This window comes from Caretta caretta, chromosome 3, assembly GCF_965140235.1.
Source record: "Caretta caretta isolate rCarCar2 chromosome 3, rCarCar1.hap1, whole genome shotgun sequence".
In the NCBI taxonomy this organism is placed as follows: Eukaryota; Metazoa; Chordata; order Testudines; family Cheloniidae; genus Caretta; species Caretta caretta.
The window spans coordinates 32,200,472-32,225,781 of NC_134208.1; the positions used below are offsets into that span (position 1 = coordinate 32,200,472).

The following is a 25,310-nucleotide window of genomic DNA, read 5'->3' on the forward strand; positions in this document are numbered from 1 at the left end:
ATTTTTCAGGAACATAACTACAACGTTAAACGAGGAGTTACTGTACAAAGAAACCTCAAATGAGCAAACAATTCTGGAGCTGCAATCTTTTACATTTTTGAAACACACATTCCTTAAATTGCACAAAATCAAGTAAGGAAAACAGTCCATTGATTTTAAAAGTAGTTTTATTTTTCCAGTCATTTGACTGGTTAACGAGAGTAAATTTATTAATCATGCTCTAATTATAAATCACTGCATCCAGGACATTGAAAATAAGCGTTGATTTAGGTTATACAATATATACAGTTGCTCTGCAACCAAACAAAATCAAACAACTGAATTGAATATTATACATCTCAAATACCATTCTAAGCTGCATTTTAAATGTCAACTGCTCCTTTTAAAAACAATTAACAGCAACCTACTAATCTGCCTAGTAACAGATTTTTGAATCACGATCTCTTGAAGTCAGCTTTGATGAAAAATGGCATGAAACATGCCAAAATCTTGGAGCTAAAAGTAAGTAACTTTTTAATTATAAATATATATCTACAGTCTGTTCAGAATCTCTTCTGCAATTTTCTTCTCCCAGAGGAGCAAATATTGAGAGAGCATACTGTTGAAACCTGGGGCAAATTTCTTCATTGGACAGTAAGATCTTAGTTACCAGCACCACAGTGCTATTAACTTGTATCTGAAAAATTACTTGTTTCCCATCAAATGTACCCATTAACATGATTAAGTTCTGAAAGTTTGCACACTTTCTAGTGTAGCTGAAGTTAAATTTGCATCAATGTTTATATATGAAGTAATTGATGTCAGATAATCAAGACTGATTGCAGGCTGTTATAGATGCTACAAGATTCTGTGTTTAAAAATACTGTACATAGAAGTGAACTGTGCAAAATAATATGCCCATTTACTGTCTAAACTCTACCAGGAATAGAAACATACAAAATAGTGTCTCAAAAAACAAACTGAACAGATCAGTAAGTGAATAAAACTGTAGTGCTAAACTATTACTAATATCACATATATTTTACTGGGAACTTTGAAAATGCAGACTAATTAGCTTCAAAACTTGCAACAAAGTATCCTGAAACATTCCAGTTTGTTCCATTTATAATGCAGCAACAGCTTCTTGAAGAAATGACAGGTTGTCTATCAACTGTACCATTCTAAGAAAGGTGAGATCAACAGCTTTACTGTTCCAGAATTAATGCCACATAATTTTTCTCAGTATAAACACTGCATTGGCCTTTTTCATTCCTGTTACAACACTGAGGCCAACAGACACCATTTGTGAGAAATTCAAAGTTCTCTTGATAAATCTAGAGATACAATCGTCACAAAACATGTGATCAAAGCCAATGTGACCTAGACATTGATTTCTAATCCTATGCTATCAGTTTTTTCCTGTAGCATAAACAAAAGAACCAGTACGATATCACAATATACAAACATCAAAATGGCGTTATATCTCTATTGATGTTTTGTAATATTCCATCAATCAACTGGGAATTATGAATGGTCTAGTCTTTTGTTCACAAAATAGTAAACAAGTTTAACAGTGTAGCTACCATAGGTGTGGGTATATTATATAAATACAGAGTGAGTTAGCAAACTAATATTTAATTATTTGCAAGGTAGTGGCACACTTTTTTAAAAAAATTTGTATGAAATAGGACATAACTGATGCATACTTGTGAGTTTTCAGATATTTATCCTTATCCAGTAATTTAAATGTTCCACTACAGATATTCTTTGTGTATGAACATGTCACTGTGATCAAGAAAATTCAAGAATACAAAAAGTCTAAACACCATAACGAAACAGTTTTAAGAAATGCTCTGCAATCCATCATCCTTACAGAGTTTTAAGTAAACTTCAGGAAGTGCAGTTTTCATATCCTTGAGTTAATTTAGTAACTCGGTAATATTGCTAGGAGGTTTAATTAACTAGCAGTAGTTACATTAAATATGACTGAAAATGGATGTAACATACAGAAATGACATTTCAAAACAAGTGACATATACATGTAGCATAAAAGAAAGTCTCAAACACAGAAGATTAGCTAGCCAATTTCAGACAGCTTTAAGCAAATATCTAAGATAAATTTGAAAGAAAGAAGTCTCCTTCAGTAGTGAACTGAAAAGCTTTTTAGCTTTACCTGTCAAGGCACCCAAGTTCAGAGGTCAAGATTTCTTCTGCTGCAAGTGTTGATGTCCTTGGTTAGAACCTGATATTGCAAAGTGCTGAATACTTGCAATTCAGAAGTACTCTGCTTGTAGGATTGGGCTCTAAAACTTAAAACAACAGAGGGAGATAGCAGAATTTGCTGCCTTTTTCTAAATGTTCGGGATTTCCTTGACTCTGGGGACATAGAATCCTTAACTATGCCAGGTTGAAAGAAGAGAACTGAATTTTCAACTAATTTATTGTAAGTTATTTGTAATATTTTAATGGGCACATTCACATAGTTTGACTCCTGGATTTTTTAATGCTTTTCACTTCACCTTGAAAAAGATAATATAATTGGAATGATATTTTTAAAACTAATTATTGATGAAGTGTTACACAGAAAAAAAATCTGTTTAAATTCCAAAGTGAGAACTGTGGCAAATAATAGGTCAGCTAAAGTACATAGGACTCAGGAAATGTTCTGGCTGGAACAAAGCAAAACAGATTTCTACAACAGCTGGAAATTAGAAATTTCTCCACTGGTCAGTAGCAATTTAGTCAACAATAAAGTGCACAAATGATACTGGGAAAGCTCCTTTACGATTAGGTTCCCCATCAATGTGGCCAATCTGGAAAAGACATGCAATAGGTTTTCTCAAGTTAATAAAAATAAGTTAAGTCTCAAAAGGGCATTACAGTATTCACATCAAAGTTACTCACTAGTAATAGTCATGTTCCTCTCTTCCCCAGTTTAAGCACTTACACTAGCAGGAAGAACCTATTTTCTAGTGGAAGGTGAATGCTGATGACTGCCGTGGTCTGGAGGACCCTATATATAGATCAGGACAAACCACTATATCCCTCAGTTCTGGAGCCTTCCATTTTATTTTGAATAAAGGAAAGAAAAGAAATAGTACAAATGGGTTTGTTGCCCTGAGACAGGAAAATTTTAATCACAGTTTTTCAGGTAAGTGTGTAAGGTTCCCAAATCTGGATGGTGTCACCACTGTATTAGACACTATACAAACATACACTTAGAGATGGGTGAATAATGAATATTTTTTTGATTGCTGGCAATTCTGAAAAATCAAAAATCTCAGGCTGAACTGAAAATGACATTTTTCAGCAAATCAGAAAGTTAGAAAACTTTCAGGCTGAGTCCAAACACAATGTTTAGTTTGAACCTGACTCAAATTATTTCATTTTGATTTCAGGCATTTTTACAAGAGCAAAGGCCTAGATTCACAAGACACTGAGTGGAGGGGGACAACACTCTCCATCAGGGGTCAGCAACCTTTGGCCGAGGGACATGCTAGCCACTGCTCCCCACAGCTCTCATTGGCCGGGAACAGAGAACTGTGGCCAGTGGGAGCTGCGGGGCTCCGTGCCTGCGGACGCTCCAGATAAACAAACTGGCCCAGCCCGCCAGCGGCTTTACTCTGACGTGCCAGGTGCCAAAGGTTGCTGACCCCTGCTCTCCATTATAACCCTGAGCCTAGCGGTTAGGGCACCCACCCAGAATGTGGGAGACCCAGGTTCAATTACCCCTCTGCATGATGTGGGGCAGTTATTTGAACAGGGGTCTCCCAAATTGCTGGAGACCCTAGCCACAAGGTTAGTTTATAGGATATTCTGGTGTGAGTGTTTTTCAGTCTGTCCTGTTTAAACTGTTCCACTGTGTATAAATAAACAGTCATTGGAGCAAGGACTTCAATGAGGGTCTCCCACCAACTAAGCGAGTGCCTTAATCACCAGACTAGAGAGTCATTCTCACTCTCCTATGCACTTGAAGTGCCTCACTGGGAGAACTTGTGAGAAATAAACAGGTGAAGAATCGAAAAGAAATAGCCTGTTCTTGAAAATTAGCACCCTTCTACTGAATGTGGTGCCCCCATGCTGCAGGAAGTGTTTTTGGGAATGTGAGGCCTCTGCTCTCCATATATTCAGTAGACTAGCTCTTCCTCAGACAATCAGAAAGGTGTAAGGAAGGACTGAGCATTCATAAAAACTGCATTTTGGTCTTACACGAGGCTTTTTGAGCGTACAGAGCATTACTATCAGTTTTGCTATGGAGATTTTGACATCTAACAATATAAATAGAAGTAAGGTGAATGCTTTCATGGGTAACTGTCCTATTTAAAAAAAAACTGACTTAGCTCAGCAGATTCTGGAAAATACATAGCTAAGATAGTTTTCTAGCTGATAGGACATACAAGCACTAGTTTTGAGAGGAAATCCAAAAATGGATGGAGTTATTTTAACTGCAGCTCTCAGTGGTGGAAGTGAACAGCGCAAGTTCTCCTAACCTTACTGATGTTAGTCACTCAGGAATAAAAGCAACCCAGAGCATTAAGGGGCTGTTTAATTTCGGTACAGACTTTTGAGGAAAGGGTAGCAGATGGCTCCAACCTGAACCCAAATGTCTACGCTGCAATTAAACAGTCCCTTAACCTGAGTCCTGCAAACCCAAGTCAGCTGACAAAGGCCAGCCAGGGTTCTTTAATTGTAGTGTAGACATGCCCTTGGGATCCGAAGCACAAGGTGTAGCAGAGTACCACTTGCTCTCTCCTTCACATCTTTTAGAAAATAATGAATGAGCAGATTTCCAAATACCTCCAACACTCCCTAGGATTAGCCAGATCCTAAACAGCACCTCCCCCTCACATCACATATTCTCAAACTGAAGCCGAGTCATCCAGAGTTTTTGGTCTGTGAGGGAGGCTAAAAACTAAGTTGGGGTAGAATTTGCCCTAGATTTATTTATTTATTTAAAGATACAGGATCCTCCAGAGTCAGGCCTAGCATGCATTTACTTGCCACCGGAAGAGAAGAGGTTGTTCCCCACCCGGACATGAGGAGAAATGAGAAGTACATATACGTTTGTTTACACATGTTCTTTCATCTCACTAACTAATGGAAGAATTGTTTTTCATAATCATTGTTAAACATACTTTTGTGATTAACAGGACCTAACGAAGAATAGTGCATTACAAACCTGGTTATAGGGGAGAATGATGCCACACTGGAGATGTGTTTGAACAGCCTCCAGAGCCTTGTAGGTAATGTAGTGCACTTGTGTTTAGTGAGAGATATAGACGAACAAATAGGTCTTTCAGTAATTTACACTGACATACTACTTGTAGCCTGTGAAGAGGTCATGTGCCCAGCCAGAGGATTAGTGTACTAATAGTGACTCTTTATGAGAAGAAAATTAGTTCAAGACTGTATGGAAACAGCATCCCCAGAATAAAAAGGGGATAGTGGAGAATAGTGAGATATTCAGAAAAGTCCATTAGATAATACAGGTAAAGAAAACTATATTTGAATGCCTGTAAAGGACAGAGGGAGTCCTCCAGGTTACATTCATTCTAAAAAGGACAGGTAGGTAGGTTATATAATCTTTCATATGCATGTATATCAAGTACAGATTTTATACACATGAAAGATGTTACATCAACTGATGGTACTTTTCAGAGACAGCCTTTCATGGCACCTTATAAAATACTCCATAACACTGTCCTCTTAGGTCAAACTGACAGGGAGGATCAAGAAACCCCTGTAGGATCAAATTGGCCATGCACCATGTTGGCTAAAGCATAGGCAATCCATGTCCGAAAAATGCAAATAGATCGCTATGAAAAAAGACACCCTCTTCCATTCTTTAAAAATACAGAGAACTTTTTAGGAGCTGTTGTCTTAGCCCTAGACCTTTTCCTCTCAATCAGATCAGTAGATCTGGAGGCAGAGGGAGGGGATGACAGAAGAAGTGGTGTATGTGTGTGTGCGGGTCATGTGGGGAGGGAGCAGTGTAATTCATCCAAGCGAGAAGTCTGTAAAACCAGACCTCACAAGATAGGCAACAAGCAGCTGGCCAGCCAAAAGATGGAAAACTATATGCCAACTTCTCTAGGGGATTCTTCACTCAGTCAGTCAGTCTGGGCAGAGCTGCGGGTATTTCAATTCCTACCAGCTCTATGTTATACTTGCATTTTCTGTCACTAATGTACTTTGAAAGTGTGGGCATACTTTGAATTCAAGATGCGTAAGTGAAAATACTCACCCACCACTCCTGATCTTCCTCCCCATCTACCACAATGATATCTCCCTCTGAAAAGGTTAGTTCATCTGGATTATCTGCTACACAGTTGTAAATGGCTTTTACTCTCTTGGGTTTAGTTTTTGACTGCAATACAAAAATATATATGTACAAGAAATGAAACATGGCAAAAGATAAGCAATGCAGTTGTAGCCATGTTGGTACCAGGATATGAGAGAGACAAAGTGTGTGAGGTAGTATATTTTATTGGACCAGCTTCTGTTGGTGACATACGCAGCTTTCGAGCCACACAGAGTTCTTCTTCAGGTCAGGTCTCCTAGACCTGAAGAAGAGCTCTGTCTGGCTCAAAAGCTTGTCTCTCTCACCAACAGAAGCTGGTTCAATAGAAGATATTACCGCACCAATCTTGTCTCTCTAAAAGATAAGCAACACCAACTGGGAACTATATTCATTCAGAGAGAAAAACTAAGTTACCGTTAATTGTTACCCTTTGCAAGAAGCAGCTCAGATAACCCCTTGCATTACATATACTCTTTCCTGGGTTAATACTCCACAATGCAGTTCAGAGCCATTATGCAATCTCACCATCAGGTGGCACACTCCTACACATTAGTGATACTTAGCAGCAGAGCTTAATTAATCCTTTATATCTTAAAAGCATTGTATAAACATGAAAACTAACTCTTCAACCTCCCAAGAGGCAAGGACATTTGTATTCTGGGGTGTGACCGGGGTCCTTGTGGGGAGCCAGCTGTGGTCACTCAATTAGGGTGAACTGCAAAGAACGGGGCAGCCAAACCCCTAAAAGCTGGTGGATATTCCAATACTTAGATTTATCAAGCCAGCATAAAACAGCTTACTGGTTACTTAGAAGTTCAAACAACGCAGTTCCCCTAAAGTGATCCAGCCTCAGGCCTCCTTCCTGGTACCCACGTAAAATACGATGATTTCTGAAAATCTCATTTCACCATATAAAAGAAAAATCCCAAAGGATCAGACACATTACCTCCCAGGTTAATGAATGTTTCACATCTTACCCAAGTACACATACAGCCAATTCTTACTAACTAAACTAAAATTTATTAAAAAACAAGAGAGAAAGTATGGTTAAAAGATCAATATATATACAGACTGGAGTTCAATCCATTGAGGTTCAGATTCACAGCAGAGATGGTGAGCTTTGTAGTTGCAAAGAGTTCCTTTAGCATTCAGTTCATTGGTCATAGTCCAACGTCCAAATTTCATATTCAGGGCGTACCAGCATAACTGGGACCTCAGTCTTGTGACTCAAACTTAGCCCTGATGAAGCTTAAGCAGATCTGAGATGACAGAATCAGGTCCCAAGGATCTTTTATACAATTTCATGTCCTCTTTGACAAGTCGGGACTTCCTCGCGGAACAAAAGGTAATTAGGATGACTTTGAAGGAGGTCCATCGCCAGTACTTAGCTATACGAATTAACATAAGGCCATTTGCTTGTTCCTCCACTATTCACAGTACATTTCAAAGAGAGATGAATACCGAGATATCCCGTGTTTACAATTCATTTAAAGGTTAGGCTGTTCTTTTGATCTCGGAATTATCAGAATACAGCATAGACAGGGACTGTTGATTACATTCCCCTACTCATACATATGTAAATACACAAAAAACACAAACATTATCTCCCCACGTGTCTTTTGCAGGTTATTTATTTTGCAGAATGTTTAACCCTTTCTAGCCATGCAACACATGGGGCAATCAAACCCAAGGTTAAAGTCCCGCCCTTTACAGTGACTCTGGCACTGCCAGAAAGAAAAGACTGGACACAGCCTGATGTCACTTCCTTGCTCATCCCACTAGACCAGGTCTCACTCTTTTTGGATCATGACCCATAAAATGTCTGAGAAGTCCCCTGCATGCCACCATAACCACAGAGGGAGACAAGGTGGGTGAGGTAGTAACTTTTACTGGTTCGACTTCTGCTGGTGGAAGGAACAAGCTTTTGATCTGCACAGAGCTTTTATTCTGGTCTGGGGAAGGTAACCAAAGTGTCTGAGCTAGTTGGGACAGATTGTTAAGCATATGGGGTTGACACAGGATACCACTTAAAATGAAAAAAGAAAAGGAGGACTTGTGGCACCTTAGAAACTAACCAATTTATTTGAGCATAAGCTTTCGTGAGCTACAGCTCACTTCATCGGAGTCTCTAAGGTGCCACAAGTACTCCTTTTCTTTTTGCGGATACAGACTAACAAGGCTGTTACTCTGAAACCTGTCACTTAAAATGAAGTTGTCAACAACAACACTGTAAACAACCATAAGCACAATGGTCTGAGGACTGTGGGATGTGGCTCATGGGATGGTTTATCAGGGCTTGGGAGCTGGGAAGGGAGCACCAGTGCTGCTTTGCCGTGGAGTTTTTCTGTGGAAAGTGCTTTTCCTCATCGGCAAAGCACCACTTTCCTGACTTGGACCTGAGCTCCTAGCAGGTGATGGAGAGCTCTGGGATTGAGTGCTTGATGGGAGGGGAAGAAGCAGGGAGATAGTAATATGAGGAGGAGAGGGAGGGAGCAGGCTGCAGTCCCCCCTACCTCTCCAAAGCTCTCCTTACATTCCAGAGACATGTATTTTGCTGCACTCCCAGCTGACAGGGTGAAAGCCAATGGGTACCCGCCTGTGATCCATTTCATACTCCTGGGGGGATTCTACACCAAAAATTTAAAAATTATGCAAAATTCTGTAAATTTTATTTGTCAAAATAATGCAATAAAACACACCAGTTTCAATTGCTTTGGTAAGTTATTTAAACTACAATAAAGAAAAAAAGTCACAATAACTATTCAGCATTTCCTAAACACATGTATGTTAAGTTACAAATACTTGGTAATTAAAACCCAGCATTTCCAGTTATAAATGATTACATTACAGAACACCAAACAGCCAAAAAACAAAAAGGGGGGAGGGGAAATGTAGGGCTGTCAAACGATTAAAAAATTTAATCACGATTAATCATGCAATTAATTGCACTGTTAATAATAGAATACCATTTATTTTTGGATTTTTTCTACATTTTAAAATATATTGTTTTCAATTACCAATATTTGCACTGTAAAAAAATACTTTCAGTTCACCTAATACAAGTACTGTAGTGAAATCTCTTTATCATGAAAGTTGAACTTACAATGTAGAATTATTTACAAAAAACGGTATTCAAAAAGCATGAATGTTTAGCAGATCTGACACGTAAATACCTTGCAATGCCGGCTACAAAAGTCCCATGCAAATGTGTTTTCTCACTTTCTGGTGACATTGTAAATAAAAAGGGGGCAGCATTATCTTCCATAAATGTAAACAAACTTGTGCAGCCAATCGCTAAGACAAACAAGAAGTAGGACTGAGTGGACTTGTAGGCTCTAAAGTTTTGCATTGTTTTGTTTTTGAGTTCAGTTATGTAAAAAAAATTTTTTTTTTAAATCTACATTTGTAAGTTGCACTTTCACGATAAAGAGATTGTACTACAGTACTTGTATGAGGTGACCTGAAAAATACTATTTCTTTTGTTTATCGTTTTTTACAGTGGAAATATTTGTAATAAAAATAATAATATAAAGTGAGAAGTGTACACTTTATATTCTGTGTTGTAACTGAAATCAATATATTTGAAAAGGTAGAAAAACATCCAAAAATATTAATACATTTCAATTGGCATTCTATTGTTTAACAGTGCAATTAAAACAGCGATTAATCACGATTAATTTTTTTTGAGTTAATCGCATTAGTTAACTGCGATTAATCGACAACCTTAGTAGAATGTCATTTTAAATTGCACACATGAAAGTCATACAGTTTTGCTAATCATTGTCCTGGACCTGACTGGGTATTTTGGGAAGTGCTTGGTTCTGATTGTCCTGACATTTTATTGACTGCTTGGTAAATGTTCTATTTGCCCTCAAAGTTTTTTTTTTTTAAATGGGTAACTAAAAATCTAACCCCCTTGTGCCACTTTGGTATAGAAAAAAAGTGAGAAAGCACATAGCTGATTTCCTTACGGTCATTTATAAGGCTTTACATCACTCTGGCAATGTAGGGGCCTTAAAACTTTTACAGCTTTTATGTTCCTCAGGGAATTGACTGAGAATGGGAACAGTTAACTAACAATAGGATCATTAACAATGTTACTTGGCAGACAGGCTGCTTCATTTCTGCCTCAGAGAATGAGATCAATTAACCATCAATCAGCAGCATTAACAAAATGGGGTGTTTTTTGTTTGTTTGTTTTACAAAAGCTATTTTCTTTAACTTAAAAAGAAACAATTTTCAGTAATGTGATACTAATATTTAATTAAGTGTTTTTTCAATTCTCAAGTAGTTATAGACATTTTACCAGGCCGGCAGGCTGCTACATTTCTCCCTCAGGGACAGAGCGTTCCCCCTGCATAAGAAAAAGACCTACCCTCCTCCAGGCCCCTCCAGCCGCAGTATCAAGCGAGAGGGACAGAATCTCTCTAGCTTGTTGGCCAGCCCCGCCCCCTGAAGGTAATGAACATCTCCCCCTCAGGCAAACATGCCTGCGCCCCCGCCCCCGCCCTTCCCCCACCCACAGTGATTTGCATCTCTGAGGCTGCTCCAGGCACACTGGAACAGACATGCTGCCTGGACTGCCAGGGAAGAGACACATGTCTCCCCCCACAGATTTCTTTTGCGTTTTTCTGTGTGGGGGCACTGAAATATGTGGGCCGTATGAATTCTGCATCCCAGGGGCGCAGAATTCTGTCAGGTGTAAAATTTCACAGTCACGCCTCACTCAATGAGCAGCATTTCTACAATGAATCTAGCCATATCACTCTGTTTGTTCTTTCCCAGCCAAATTAGTCATAAATACAATTATCCTCCATCTCAGAAAAGAGGATGAATGGGTGCATATATGCACTACCAGCAATATAATTACTACCTTCAGAGAACAGCAATTACAGGTATTTTCTTTTCTCTAAAAGGTAAATAGAATATAACAGATCCCCATTCCTGGCAAACTAAGAAACTTCAGGAAAAAGTTCATATACCTGAAGTAAATATACCTAAAGTATACTTTTAAGTGTATAAAACACATGTAGAAAAAAACGTTTAAAAAAAAAAAAAAAAAAAAAGCTTTCTACCCAAAATCAGAAAGTTATAGGACATAGAAATCTTTGGCTATTTGTGTGTACTCTAGAAGCTTGATTATCTAATCAGGAGAGGTGCCCCAAGCATGTGCCCTACCTGCTGGCTGATCTCCATGATCTTTTGGCAGGGAGGACACACAGCAGAGAAGGCTTGGGAGCAAAGGTGGATGGAGCGATTTAGGAAAAGTGCTTTAGCTAAACTGATCTCGCTAATGCTTCAATTAAGGTACTTTTAGCTCAATCAACTTAGCTAAAGCATGTTAGCAAAATCACTCCTTTCTCTGGGTCCCTTTCTATTGCCCAGTTTTCCCTTTCCACTCTGTCCTGGATCATCAGAGAAATACCCTGCCAGCTTCTCCAGGTATGCAAACTTCACTTTGCTGAAGTTATCTGGAAATTCTGATATTTTATTCAGATATGTACAATTAAAAATAAACCCTGGGTGCAAAACAGATTGTTCCCTAGTACCTACTTGGCTAAATAAATTAATTTATATTGAAAGTAATTATGTTTTATAACATAACAAGGAAGGAACAAGATAGAAGACTGCAACAACCTTATTTTACATGGAAAGCCCAGGGTAATCAGCTGTTTGAACATGACAAAAGAATGTTGAATTAATGGCACCAGTGGTTTCACACCTGAACCATACGTACACCTCACGGGCATGTTGTTATGGTCCAGCAGCTCAACAGAGCAAAGATTAGGAGAATGAAACCAATCAGAACAGTTATTCCATCTCAAATTACCCAGAAAAGTCCAAAATATCCAATATTATATATTCAGAGAGACAGTGTGGCCTAGTGAACAGAGCAATAGGCTGTGTATCCAGAGACTCACACATTCTATTCCTGGCTCTGCTATTGGCCTGTTGGGTGACCTTGGGCAAGTCACTTCACTTCTCTGTACCTCAGCTTCCCCATCTGCAAAGTGGGGCTAATGATACTGACCTTCTTTGTAAAGTGCTTTGAGACCCAATGATGGGCAACACTATCTCACAGCTAGGTATTGCTAATTTGTCAGACAGAAGGGATGGAAAGAGAAGAGGGACATTACAAATTGCGGTATGTGAAAAATACCAGAGGTCTCTATTATTGCAGCAGGCCTGCATGCTTGCCAGAGACAGAAAGATACAGATCCCACCCTAAAACTCCTCTCTAAGTCTGATTAAAATAGATTACATATATTTTTAACTTATTATTGCTGTTAGTTGTTTGTATTACAGGAGGGCCTAGGGGCCGTACCAGAGAGCAGGGTTCCCTTTTGTCAGGTGTGCTCTGCACACACATGCACAGGGTGAGAAACATCCCTTGCCTGGAGAGCTCACAATCTAAACAGACAAGACTGACAAAGGGTGGCAGGGGAAAGACAGGCACAGAGAGAGGATGCAGCTTGCCAAGGTCACACAGCAGGACAGTAGCCAAAATTAGGAACAGCCCAGGTCTCCTGACTCCCAGCCCAGTGTCCTATCCAATGGACCATGCTGTCTCCACAACTAAGGCCATGTCTACACTTACAAGCTTACAGCAGCACAGCTGTATAGATACAGTGCCGCTGTAAGAGCACTTGTGTAGCCGCATTATGCCATGGGAGAGAGCTCTACTGACATAATAAAAACAGCTCAACGAGTGGTGGTAACTATGTCAGTGGGAAAGCATCTCCCACTGACGGCGCTGTGCACATGAGCGCTTATGCCAGCAAAACTTATGTCAGTCAAGGTGTGTTTTTCCCCAAGGGACACAACTTTTGTTGATATAAGTGCTAGTGTAGACATGGCCTAAGTTTCAACAGAATTAAATGAGACACAGATCTAAATGTAAATGTTTCCATTTACTTCCCCCTTGGAGCCCCTATATTTTTTAGCTCAGCTAGAAGTATTGCTTTCTGAAAGGTACAGTCAGGGTAGTAGGTGTTGCTGATATAATGGAAGGTATAACAAGACATCTTTTACTAAATGATTCCAAATTATTCAAATGAGGATACTGATGAAGCAAAACCACCAAATCATTATGGCTTCTTCATGGTTTTCTTACTCAGCAAAAAAGAAACCTTCAACTTTTTCTATTCTTATACCCTGCACCTTACTACAGCATTAGTATTAGTCAAACCTGAGAAACAGAAAGAATGAAGAAAGAAAATCTTTGCTCATGATAATATCTCTAGCAATGCAGTCTGTCTATTTAGAGAATATACCGACAGTGGAAACTGTTGGTGACAATTATACAGCACATACTGATGAAATAGATTAATAGGTCAAAACTTCAACAATGGAGAATTCCAGACCCAGTCACACACATGAATAAGGACTCAAGAGTGGGGATCTTCTGTATAGTAATTTACTTACCTTTGAAGAGATATACAGTAACTGAGCAATGTGTGGGTTAAATAAGGTGATGTAACACTTTGTAAGTAAGGATCAATAGATATACAATTATGACAGTAGCTCAGCTGATCTGCAGAGGGAAGTACCACCCTTTTTATACCCATCCTAATATATGAATAAAATAAATCAACACTAATACATATGTTAAAATCAAATGTTCCAGGGCTGCAAAATGGTACCATTTGACTGACCTATGTCAGATGTTATTAATCTGCTTGCCAATGTAAAAAAAATGCAGCACCCATTTTTTGATGTTGCTTACTTCACTATCTACTTTATTGAGGATTAAGAACTTAATGATGTATGTGATAACAGTGATACTGCTGTTCAATTATCAGGCTCACCAACGTTTAAGTTATCAGTTCACTGTGCTTTATAGATTTTGCACGCATCATGTGTCAGATACTGGCAAATAATTTCTACTTCTGTGTCTGTGGTTATGCACTCATTCCTGTACAATTTCAGGAAATGCAGGGTATTTTAAAAGTCTCTATTACGAAATGTATGAGTGTTTAATAAAATACAATGGCCTAGTCTTATTCATGGTTCAGTTTTACACCTTGTTTTTTGACAAAATACTTGGGAGGGGGCGAGAAAGAACTGTTACACCAAACTATCACCACACTGTCAAATGCAATTTTTAAAATTATTTTTTTAAAAGACTCACCTAGATCTTTTTCCTACTTACCATTTGTGACTTCCTTGGCATTGGTGCTGGTGGTTGAATCTGTGCTGATGTGCTTGCTGTAGGACCAGTTTGTGTTACAGAAGCCTCAGATACAGAGGAGGATTCTCCTTTTGTTAAAAGTAAGTAAAACAATTTAAAGTGGGGACATGTTTTAAAAAAGTAAGTTATGAATATATGATGATAGCTATACACTTAAAACCAGTTCATTCTTGTTACTGCAGTATGCAAATTATACTTTTTCCTTCAGGTTTTCTACTCCTGATGGTTCTCCCTAAATTCCTAAACTGATTGTCTTTCTACTCTTCCCAACCACAAACAGCTCCCTAGTGTTGAAGACAGTTGTTTAAGAGCTTCAATACTCCCATGATGGAAACTAGAGAAAACCCTAAGACAGGGGAGAGAGATAATCGGGCTGAGCTAGATGCTTCTCCATTTCCTTACATTGAGTTATAGGACTGGAAGGGACCTCAATAGGTCAGCTAATCCAGTCCCCTGCACTCAAGACAGGACTACGTGACAACTAAACCATTCCTGACAGGTGTTTGTCTCACCCATTCTTAAAAACATCCAATGACGCAGATTTCACAGCCTTCTGAGGCAATTTGTTCCAGTGTTTAAACTATGCTGGAAGTTAGGAAGTTTTTCCTAATGCCCAACCTAAACCTCCCTTGCTGCAATTGAAGCCCATTGCTTCTTGTCCTATCCTCAGAGGTTAACAAGAACAATTTTTCACCCTCCTTGTAACAACCTTTATGTACTTGAAAACAGTTATCATGTCCCCCCTTCAGTCTTCTCTTCTCCAGACTAAACAAACCTGGAGAAGAGAAGACTAAGGGAGGGTGCATGGGTGGGTGGGGTAGCAGTGGCAACACACGGGGGGATGGACACAACAAGATAACAGTTTTCAAGTACATCACTCATTTCAGATTGTCATCTTGTTATAACTCTTCTACACCGGAAAAAAAAACCAACACATTAAAAAGTGTTCACTTCACTGGTTGCAAGCTTTAACCAGATGCTGCATCCCTTTATGTGACCAGGGACCAGACTCCAGACCTCAACATAGGGCCAAGAGAAGAACTCCTATGGCCTCCTGTGAGACACATGAATAGAGAGTAGAAGGCCATCAGAGAACTTTCCTTAGCTCTGCAGAGAGGTCAAGGACAAGTACAGAGTAGTCACAGTGAAAACCAATGCATGGACGTATAGATTTATAAAAATGATAGAAAGGGAAATTGAGAAGCGAGAAATTCCATGATTACCACACAAAGAAAATCATGCAAACTTTGGGGCATATTATTAACATACAACCGGGGAAATTGACAAAAGCCTTGATTCTGCAAGGTACCATGGAGGGACCCACCCCAGTAGAGCCTGACTTACATCAATAGGACCCAGAGATCTGTTCATGCACGGCAGCTCCCAGGATCAGAGGCTAAATGACTTTAAAAGGGAAACAGTAAAAATCCTCTTCCTTGGAGGAGGATTAAGTTACTGCAAACTAAGGCTACTTTACTCTTATGTGAGAGCATCTACACAGGGGTTAACATGCTTTAGCCTATGCACGTTGACATCATAACTTCAGATGATTTTACTTTCCGAGTGTCCCCCCCAGCTAGTGTTGTCAAATACGAACAGCAGCACCGAACTAAAAAAAACACTTTCTCCCAACTCTAACCTATTTCAGTTACAGTGATCTTAGAAGTTTTAACAGTAGGTTTACAAATAATTCAAAAATAAATGTAGCTTTTAAATCATGAGGCCTCTTTATACTATAATTACCAGACTGTTGCAGAGATCCTGGTCCTCTAGGCTGCCCTTTGTTAGTTATACCAGAAGATTTATCAATCCTGTTCAGAAGAATATTAAGATTCATCTATTTAGAAAATAAACCAGAACTTTCAAGTGTGCAGATATCTAATACAATAAATTTAAACTATTTTCAAAGGGTAGGTAACGTATAACTCTTACCAGGGCTTTAATGTGTTGGTAGAAATGCAACTACGTATATTGTTGTGAAAGCTACTTTACCTACTTATTTGCAAATAAGCGACTAACCCATTCCGATCCCATTTGATAAATAAACGTAGTGCAAAAGAGCAATACATATTTTGCTGTAATTTTTGTAAATGAGGTTATTGTCCTTTCATAAGTTCTGAGGTTTCCTCTAATGTTACTTTTAAAGTTCTTGGGCAACAAATTGCAAGAGATAACATTAGGGGAGCTATTTTTTTTTATTATTATTATTATATCAGAATTAGAACCAACTGGAACCTTGTTGCTTCCAACTGCCACCAAGACTAAACATTATGTAAATATCAAGTCTATCATATGAGTTGACTAAGTCTTGGTAATTAGAATTCCTACATTGTTTCAGTCTTGATGCTGACATTCTTGCTATCTGCTCCATAAATATTTCTTCTCATTTTAGTATCCTATAAGACAGTGAATGGCATTAAGTTCCTGCTGTCATTGGCAAAAAATGGGTCTGCCTGTTTTATAGCTTTCATGGTACATACAAGTGCAATTCCTTTAAAATCTAAGATCATTAAATAGGCTGAAGTGTTTTATGAATTCAATATGAAAAACAGCATCTATTACCCAGTAGCAGGCTTCTTTTGAGAGATTCTACTAGGAGGTTGTGGAGGCAGAGGAGGTGGTATAGGCTTAGATTGCGGAACAGCTGGTGGTTGTTTTGACTGCTGGTTTAAAGCTTCTATAATACTGGCTGTCTTTGCAACTGGAGGTGGCGGTGCTGGAAAGAGGATATCTACAAAAAAGGCAAAGAGAATGCAATGGAATTAAACTTTTACTGAATGTGTTATTCTTAGAATCTCATTCACCAATTTCTATGTTACATGATTTGTTTTCAAGGGGAAGAAAAATGCTTTACTAATTATAATTATAGTTTACTAATGGTAAAAATACTCCCTCTGCACCAAAATGAAAATGAAAACATCGGGGGGAGAGGGAGCGCACATGATGAGGGAGGGAGCACCACCTCCATCCCCGACTCACCTCAGTGGGCCATCCACCCTTGCACATGTATTTTTATGTCTGGGATGGGACGGGGGGGGGGGGGGGGGGAACGACACAACCAAAAATTGTAACTCAAGGGGGGTGGGGAGGACCTAACTTCAAAAAGTTTGAAAAACGCTGGTTTAAAGCGAACAGAAGGCAAACATTGACAGTGCCCCAGTCTTTTCTCAAAACTTTTGGTCTTTGGTGATCCCAATAAATGTTTTAGTTCTGGATTTTTCTTTGTCAAGCCCCACTTAGGCCCCAATTCAGCTAACCAATTAAGCACATGCAAAGGATGTGCTTAAGCCTCACTGAAGTCACTGAGTCTTAAATGTGCTTTGCTAGCTAGTGATGGATTTAAACATATGCTTAAATGCTTTGCTGAATCAGAGCTTTAGAATTAATGTTTTATGGAATTTTGTTGAGTAATATTTTGTGAGAAGTTCTATAAAGAGGAATTTCTCCTTGACTGGACATTAATCATGACTTTAGAAGAAATGTTTAGAATTAGGTAGGTAATTAAAAATCTTCCTCGTCAGAGAGACAAGATGGGTGAGGTAATATCTTTGGACCAGCTTCTGTTGGTGAGAGAGACAAGCTCTTCTTCAGCTCTGGCTAAGCTTGAAAGTTTGTCTCTCTCACCAACAGAAGCTGATCCAATAAAAGATATTACCTTATCCACCCTGTCTCTCTAATATACAGGGGCTGACACATCTACAACACTGCATTTTTCTCTTCAGGTCAGTTCAATCACAGCATGGCAGAGTATTACACCCTCAGACCTAAGTTTTCCAGTTGTCATTTGTATTCCTAAAGCTAGCAAAAATTAAGAACATCATGCAGGTAACACACTATAGGTACTGCCTTTGTGTAACACTTCTGTTATACAACTCATTAATATTAAAGAGAAATAAAATTAAAACCCTACATAAAAAAATTGAGAAATCTCTTAGACACCGATAATAGAAGGAATTCCCTGGTAAACCACACTACAGCAACCAATCCCCACTGATCTATTGGAGGAGACTATTCATACGAATCGCTGGAGGGGGGACAACAGGCCAAAACTACAATTGTCAAAAGAGGAAGCATGAGTTGTGAAAATGGAAAAATAAGACCAACCATGATTAGATGTAGCAGAAGAGAAAAACAGGGGAAAGTGAAAACATACTTGTAGATGTTACACGCAATGGCGGCACAGGGGGATGAATAGCTGGTGGATCTGATGAAGATCTCTGTCTGCTTATATTTTCCACTCCTAATGAATTTGTTTTCCACATTGTATTAAATGAAGAAGTTGTCTGAACACCACTCCCAAGAACTGAAGGCTGAACTAAAAAAACAGGAAAATACTGTATAAAAATTATTTGCTGACTATATGTATGGAAAAAGTGCTAACAGTCACACCTGTGTTATATTTTAAATGGTGTGCCTGTATACTGTATAAATTGAAAGAAACCACCATCATCTTGTAAGAGTACAAGAGAATAAATCATGTATTCTTAACATATCAGCTCCATAAGTGCTTGTCTCAGGTCAACATTTCAAAATGTGTCAGGTTTATAATCCATTTCACAGCTTATGAATTTGAGGCTGGTTAAGCCTTGGCAAAGGCAAAAACTTCGCAACAAGAAATTAAAAGGTGAGTCCTATGAAAAATCACTAACCCCTGACTGCTGCCTCCAGACACTACAAGAAAGGGACATAACGAACATGTAAGGGTCTGTGAACATGCTGACTCAACAGGTAATGTCAGTTCTGACCTGGAACTTCCACAAAACTGCATTTCAGGGCTTCATCCAAACTTAGACCAACAGCTGTAGCACTTACATGGCATTGCTTTTGTATTTATAAGTGGTTCCTAATTTACTCCATTATAAGGCTAAAATGCAGTCTCCCTGTTTCACCAGAGCACACTGTAAGCAATCCTTTACAGCAAACATTTTGCTAGTACCATATAATTATATGCCTACACAGAGAGCATGATCACCATATTAAGGAAAGATGAAAAACACAAAAAGAAAAGGCGTACTTGTGGCACCTTAGAGACTAACAAATTTATTAGAGCATAAGCTTTCATGAGCTACAGCTCACTTCATCGGATGAAACACACAGTTAATGTGAAATAGAAATAAGCATTAATTTGCATGGAGAGAAGATACAAAGGGATCAGAAGATTTAAAGAGCGTTCTAAAATTAAGAGGATAATAATAATAAAGGCAGCTAACAGGAGTAAGATCAGTGATGTCATCATAATGTTCAATTGGGAAAATGAAAGAGGCTAATGAAACAAACTGCTAGAGTAAAATATACCAACAAATAAATCTTTTTAAGCCAGGAGGCATATTTTCCTGGCATGAGCTGCACTGTATGGGTGCCAAGTTGTAAAGGGCGGGTGGGAGAACAACGATAAATGTGTGTTTTGGAAGTCTGCCATTTAATGAGAGGGCAATGGGTGAAATAGTACATTTGCTCAGGAGTAAAATTTAGTCAAAGGGCAAAACCACCATTTTAGTTATTCAGTCAAGGAGTAGAATAATATCCTCAGCTGGGTTCCGCCTTCCCAAAATGTCTTCACAGCCTTTTTAAAAAAAAACATATGAAATCACGCTAACCATTTTGTATTCTCACTTAATTTCCACCCAAAAATAATACTTTATGCACTTTTTATGCTTGCACCCATATCACGTGAGCTAGCTCATCATATTGTAGACTTGTGATTTGCCATCCAAAAACAGAAATGGTGCATCAAGTCCTATATCCTAACTTCAGCCATGATGTGATGCTTCCAAGGAGGATGAAAAAACCATTCACATATCTGGTCAGTTGTGCAATGCTGTACTTTATGCTGTCTTATTGTTCATTCAGTAGTCAATAAAAAGTCATACCTGAAGACGAGTATTCACTCTACACAAGGTGCGTGGACTATGTTACAGGGCAGGTAAGAAAGTCATGCATACACAAAGTCTGAGATATTTTAGTATAAAAGACCGTATGTATATGAATAATACTTTCTTGCATTACTATAGTTTTAAATACTTTTGGCATGCAGAAAAGATGCCAGACTGCTGAAGGCATTAGAGACTGAAATCCTTATCCAGGAAACTATCACAGTATAAGGACTGGCTGTGCAAGTTTCTCCATGCTTTTCCACCTGCTTGGCCTGGAGGGATTATATCTAGAGGTAAGAGTCTTGATTGTAATGGAAGTGAGCATTTTGTTATGTGAGCATTTGGCCCTTATGAACAGAAGTGAGACCTACTGATTTCATATAGGCCTTTGAACAGAGGATAATTAGCAGAGATCCTAGTTTTCCGTGATTTAAAAAAAAACAACATTTCTCCAATAAAAAACCCCATAAAAATCCACCTTTTTCCACAATTAAAATGAAATGCTGAACTTCAATTTCCCTAGCCACAATATATATAGATATCCATTAAACACAATGTTTTATTGATATATTTACAACTTTTAAGCAAGTTCGAAGCCTCCAGTGCCATCAATTATTACACTAAAATAAATAAATAGAATTGCAATTTGTATTGCTTACATATTCTAAATACTTCTATGTCTATATTCTAGATTTTCAGAAAATTGTGTGTGTTTTTTAATGCACAAGAATGCTGGAATGATCCAGTCACATTGCATTGTTTCTTTACTGTTATCGATGGCCCTGCTGTCTCAGTCTCATGTTTTTGTTTCTTTTCAGTCAGTTTATGTTTAGCGTTTTCTATGTGTTCTTCAACTGTTTGCCTCCAAATGTAATCTATAGCCTTGCTGCATACAGTACAGAATAGCACATTACCATCAATGTGAAATTTGTCCTTGCGAAACTCAGTGACACAGTCTTTAGAGGTGATTTTTAAAGTTTTCGGCATCTTTTCATAACTTTAATTACTCACATCTGGAGGCTGAAGTGAAATTTGAGATGCATTAAAACATGAACCTCTCCATATGCTACTGTGTAAACTCTATATGCCGGAAGCAGTTGATTGGAGTATGTTTAGGTATGTAAATTTAAAGCACATTCAAAAATCAACCACAAAAAGGGGAGGTTGTGCACACTGAATAAGTGACACTAGTACTATCAGTAAAATTTAATTAATAGTTAATATATGTTTTTATTTTTTCACAAAATGTAAAAACACAAATTCTGTGTTTTCCCATGGCAAACTGATTTCTAGGATCCCTGATAATGAGTAATGGGAGTTATGTTTTGGTCAGTTACCAATCCCATAAAACTCCTAGTTCTCCAAATTGTGTATGTATCTTATATTTCACTCTTTATTTCCACACTTTCTAGCACAGATTTAAGAAGAGTGTCTGTAATGTTATCGTTGCCTATCTTTCTTCATACTCTCTTTGGCCCCTTTTAAAGAGAAGCATTTCCACAACAGCTAGATGGTTATGGAAGTTCAGTACAAATCAGACTGAGACATCTTTAGGAAATAAAAGTTTTAAAAGTTGGAGCTCTAGCAAGAAGCAATTGATGAAGTCGATCATCTGGGCTGTTACTCATTTCTTATAACGAGCTTGAGCTTTATTGATTTTATTTATACATCTATTATTTTTACACAAATTGTATACCTGAAGTAGAATTCAGAATATATTTTCCTTCACTAGCCCATACAATGTAAATCAAATTCAGAATATGTTGTGCAGATTCACTTCAAGTTAAAAAAAAAAATCATCAGTAAATAGTTCCAATACCTACCTGTGCAAAGTAACTGTAAAACAAATCTTCAAAATGTAAGAAAAAAAATGTTATGATCCCATTTCTTCTAAAACACTATATTTTCCAGCGTTAGTACCTTTGCCAATATTCCTTGGAGGTAGGGGAGGTGCACTTGTAGTAACAGGTACTGCAGGTTGAATGGGAGGTGGACTGCCACTAAGTATTGCTCCATAGGTTTCATTCTGTAATATACTAGGCATAAAACTTCTTTGTTTATCCTTAGCAATATTTGCTGCATCTCTTGCCAAAGATGCTACATTAGGCTGAAGTTGGTTTGATCCCAGCTGATAGAAACTGACAGGCCTGTCCTCTCTCCGATTCGGACTGGGTTGCTAAAACCAAACCAAAACAAAAATACACATGGATATTACATTAGTTAGGTTAAGAAATTCAGCAAGGTTTGAAATATATACACAACACTCGCTAGCCAGAGGACTATGCCTACTAACTCTTCAAATGTATCAGACCTATGTTGCTGCCACTACCACTCCTGACCACACCTCCCCTTAAAGCCACATTTCCCTCATATACTTTAAAAGAAAAAAAAATGGTTGTGCACCATTTATTGGATATGTATTTAATTGTAACAAATGGTCTCAATCAATTTGCTGTTTTATTATATTTTTAGATGTAGCTTACTACTTCTCTCTTGCGCCTTCTTTCCTTTCTTGGCTTCAATAACTTTTTCCCCTCATTTCTATAATAGATCGTGGTGCATCTTTCACTATATTTTCCCTAGTGTCTATTCATTATCATCATAATCACCACCACCGCCACCACCTATGAGTTGTACTATTGCAGCACTGAGAGGTCCCAAATGAAAGTTGGGCCCCACTGTGCTAAGCACTACACAAATAAATAATAAAAGACAGTTCCTGTCCCAAAGCACTTACAATCTAAACAGACAAGACAAAGAAAGGATAGGGAGAGAAACCCACACATTGAGGGAAGAAAAGACTACCCAAGATCATACAGCAGGTTATTGTAGAGCCAGTAAAAAAAAAAAGTCTCCTAAGTTCCAGTCCAATGTCCTGACCGTGCCATGTCTAACGTTTCTTTCCCTTTTTTCATTCTTTCACCCTGCAGCCCCTTGTCGTCTCTCTTTCTTTCCCTACATTGTTCTCTCTAACCTCTTTCCTTTCTTCTCCCCACTTCTCCCACCAAAATCCTTCTCCCTTCCTCTCTCCCCTTCCCTCAATACCTTCTTGTCTTTTCTAATGTATTTCATCAATCTCTCTCTTGCCCAGATCCATCAACTCTCACATGTGGTTTAGAAATTTTACCCAACACCTAACAGCTACTTGCCAGAGACTGTTATGTTAGATGAGGGGCCTCACCGACCAGGGGCAACACCTAGATGAAAAGCTATCTCCTAACTCTATAAGCTGCTGGGATATGGGAGAGTGCTGGGATTCCTACCAGTGTGCTCTCCCTCTGCCCTATCTTTTATATCAGGCCTGTTGTATTAATTTAGATAGAATATATGGGCTAACGGTGTTACCATAATCCAGTTACTATACAACACTGAACAGTTTTAAACACAATCCACGGTTTGGTATATAGAAACCTCAGCCTACTTAGTACCATGTTAAACACACCATTAAAATCCTTTTAACCTTTCATTAAAGATACAGAAGGAAAAGAAAAAACAGTAAAACATTTTGAAACATAACGTATTAAATAAGGCTTTCATTTTAACAAAATCCCTTGTTCCCTTTCCCTTTAGCTGGTAAGAGTATTTAGAAGGGAAAAAACCCTCATTAGGATAGCATTAAAGATGGTCTTAACTGTCCTTTTGGGGAAAAGAGAAGAAGTTAGTAGAGATGGACTGGAGCTGTTGTCACTGTTGTTAAAGTCTGATCCTGTTTCCTAGAAGACCAAACAAAACGAATACCCATAAGAAGGGAGAGAAAAGAACAGCAAAGATAGAAAATGTCTCTCTGGGGTTGACTTTCATTTGCAGCCTCACTACTAGAAAGATACAGGCAGAGCCCACAGTTTTATCAGAAACTCCAAGACCTGGCAAACTTCTACCAACTTCTGGCTGTTTGGGACATTGTTTTTAGTTGCCTCTTTCTAGTCACAGGCTTACAGCAGTGTTGCAAAGTATTCAGTCTTGGCCAGCAAAGTCAGACACTTATTAGACAGAAAGAAAAGAGAAGAAATAAGGTAGGACAGGAAAAGGACACATTGGTGGGGTGGCTGGGTGGATAAAAGAGACAAAGTCTCACATCCCAGGTGGTGGTTGGGATTCAGACGGAGCTGGTGGAGATAGTGATGTTATCTGCCTCCCTCTCTGGTCAGGACAGCTTTCAGGATTGAGATGAAGCAGGTCTGGGATCCAAGGAGATGGTAGGGGAGGCAGCCATGATGGTGAAGCTTGCTCCAGTAGCCAATTTTTTCCTAAAGTATCTTTCCTTAAGGACCCCAAAAGGGAGTTATATGTGGAATAGCCCAATCCTCTTAATTATTTTATCCATCAATTAGGCCTCATTCCTGACACATCAGTTTCATTTCTGATTCCACACTTTTCTTGTTTACCAAATATGATCATAACACAGTACTTGATCTTGATCTTGGCTTTTTAATTTGGACTAATTCAGTCTCTTGGTCTCCCATATGTACCTTTTCCCACCAACATATGTTGTTATAGGTTACTGTGATCTTTTATAAACTTATACTCGCTTTTCACAGTTGAACTCACAATTAGAGTAAATTTGTAGGCCCAAATATCACCACAGGCCCATGTAGTAATTATCCAGTAAGTTTAATGCTCCCCAGCCCCTAAGGGCTACAGAAAAAGCAAAGGGACATTTTGTCTCCCGCTGTGAGGGTGCGAGAGGAGAAACTACCCTTCATCTAACCTTTGTTTTCAAGGCCTCCTTACCAGCGAACAGGTCCAGTATTTACCTCAGTTGCTATTCATTTTTACCCAGCATCTTCAGAGTAAAATTGAGCAGGATTCTGCATAGACACAGTGATATTTACAAGAGTTTGTAAACACTTTCCATTCTGCTACCTCTCAGGGAGAGCTATGAGGAGACTAAGTAGAAGCAATTAATTGGTCTGCTGCAGAATCAGTGAAAGTATTGCACTGGTTTACAGACTTTCCACATGTGGAA

At 38.6% G+C, this 25,310-nt stretch overlaps 1 protein-coding gene across 2 annotated transcripts in view; it reads right to left on the bottom strand.

Annotated features, from left to right (window-relative positions):
- Nucleotides 1-149: 149 nt before the first annotated feature.
- ASAP2 (ArfGAP with SH3 domain, ankyrin repeat and PH domain 2) overlaps nucleotides 150-25,310 on the bottom strand; it is a 168,895-nt gene continuing 143,734 nt past the window's right edge. Inside the window, exons 22-28 of one of the 2 annotated variants that reach the window (XM_048845460.2) lie at nucleotides 22,265-22,520; nucleotides 18,625-18,786; nucleotides 17,034-17,202; nucleotides 16,215-16,282; nucleotides 14,433-14,539; nucleotides 6,224-6,346; nucleotides 150-2,792 (exon numbers count right to left, since the gene is read on the bottom strand). In XM_048845460.2, coding sequence (XP_048701417.1) covers nucleotides 2,718-2,792; nucleotides 6,224-6,346; nucleotides 14,433-14,539; nucleotides 16,215-16,282; nucleotides 17,034-17,202; nucleotides 18,625-18,786; nucleotides 22,265-22,520 — 960 coding nt within the window. In that variant the 3' untranslated portion in view covers nucleotides 150-2,717. The remainder of the gene's footprint in view (nucleotides 2,793-6,223; nucleotides 6,347-14,432; nucleotides 14,540-16,214; nucleotides 16,283-17,033; nucleotides 17,203-18,624; nucleotides 18,787-22,264; nucleotides 22,521-25,310) is intronic. The other variant, XM_048845461.2, reaches the window with a different exon arrangement.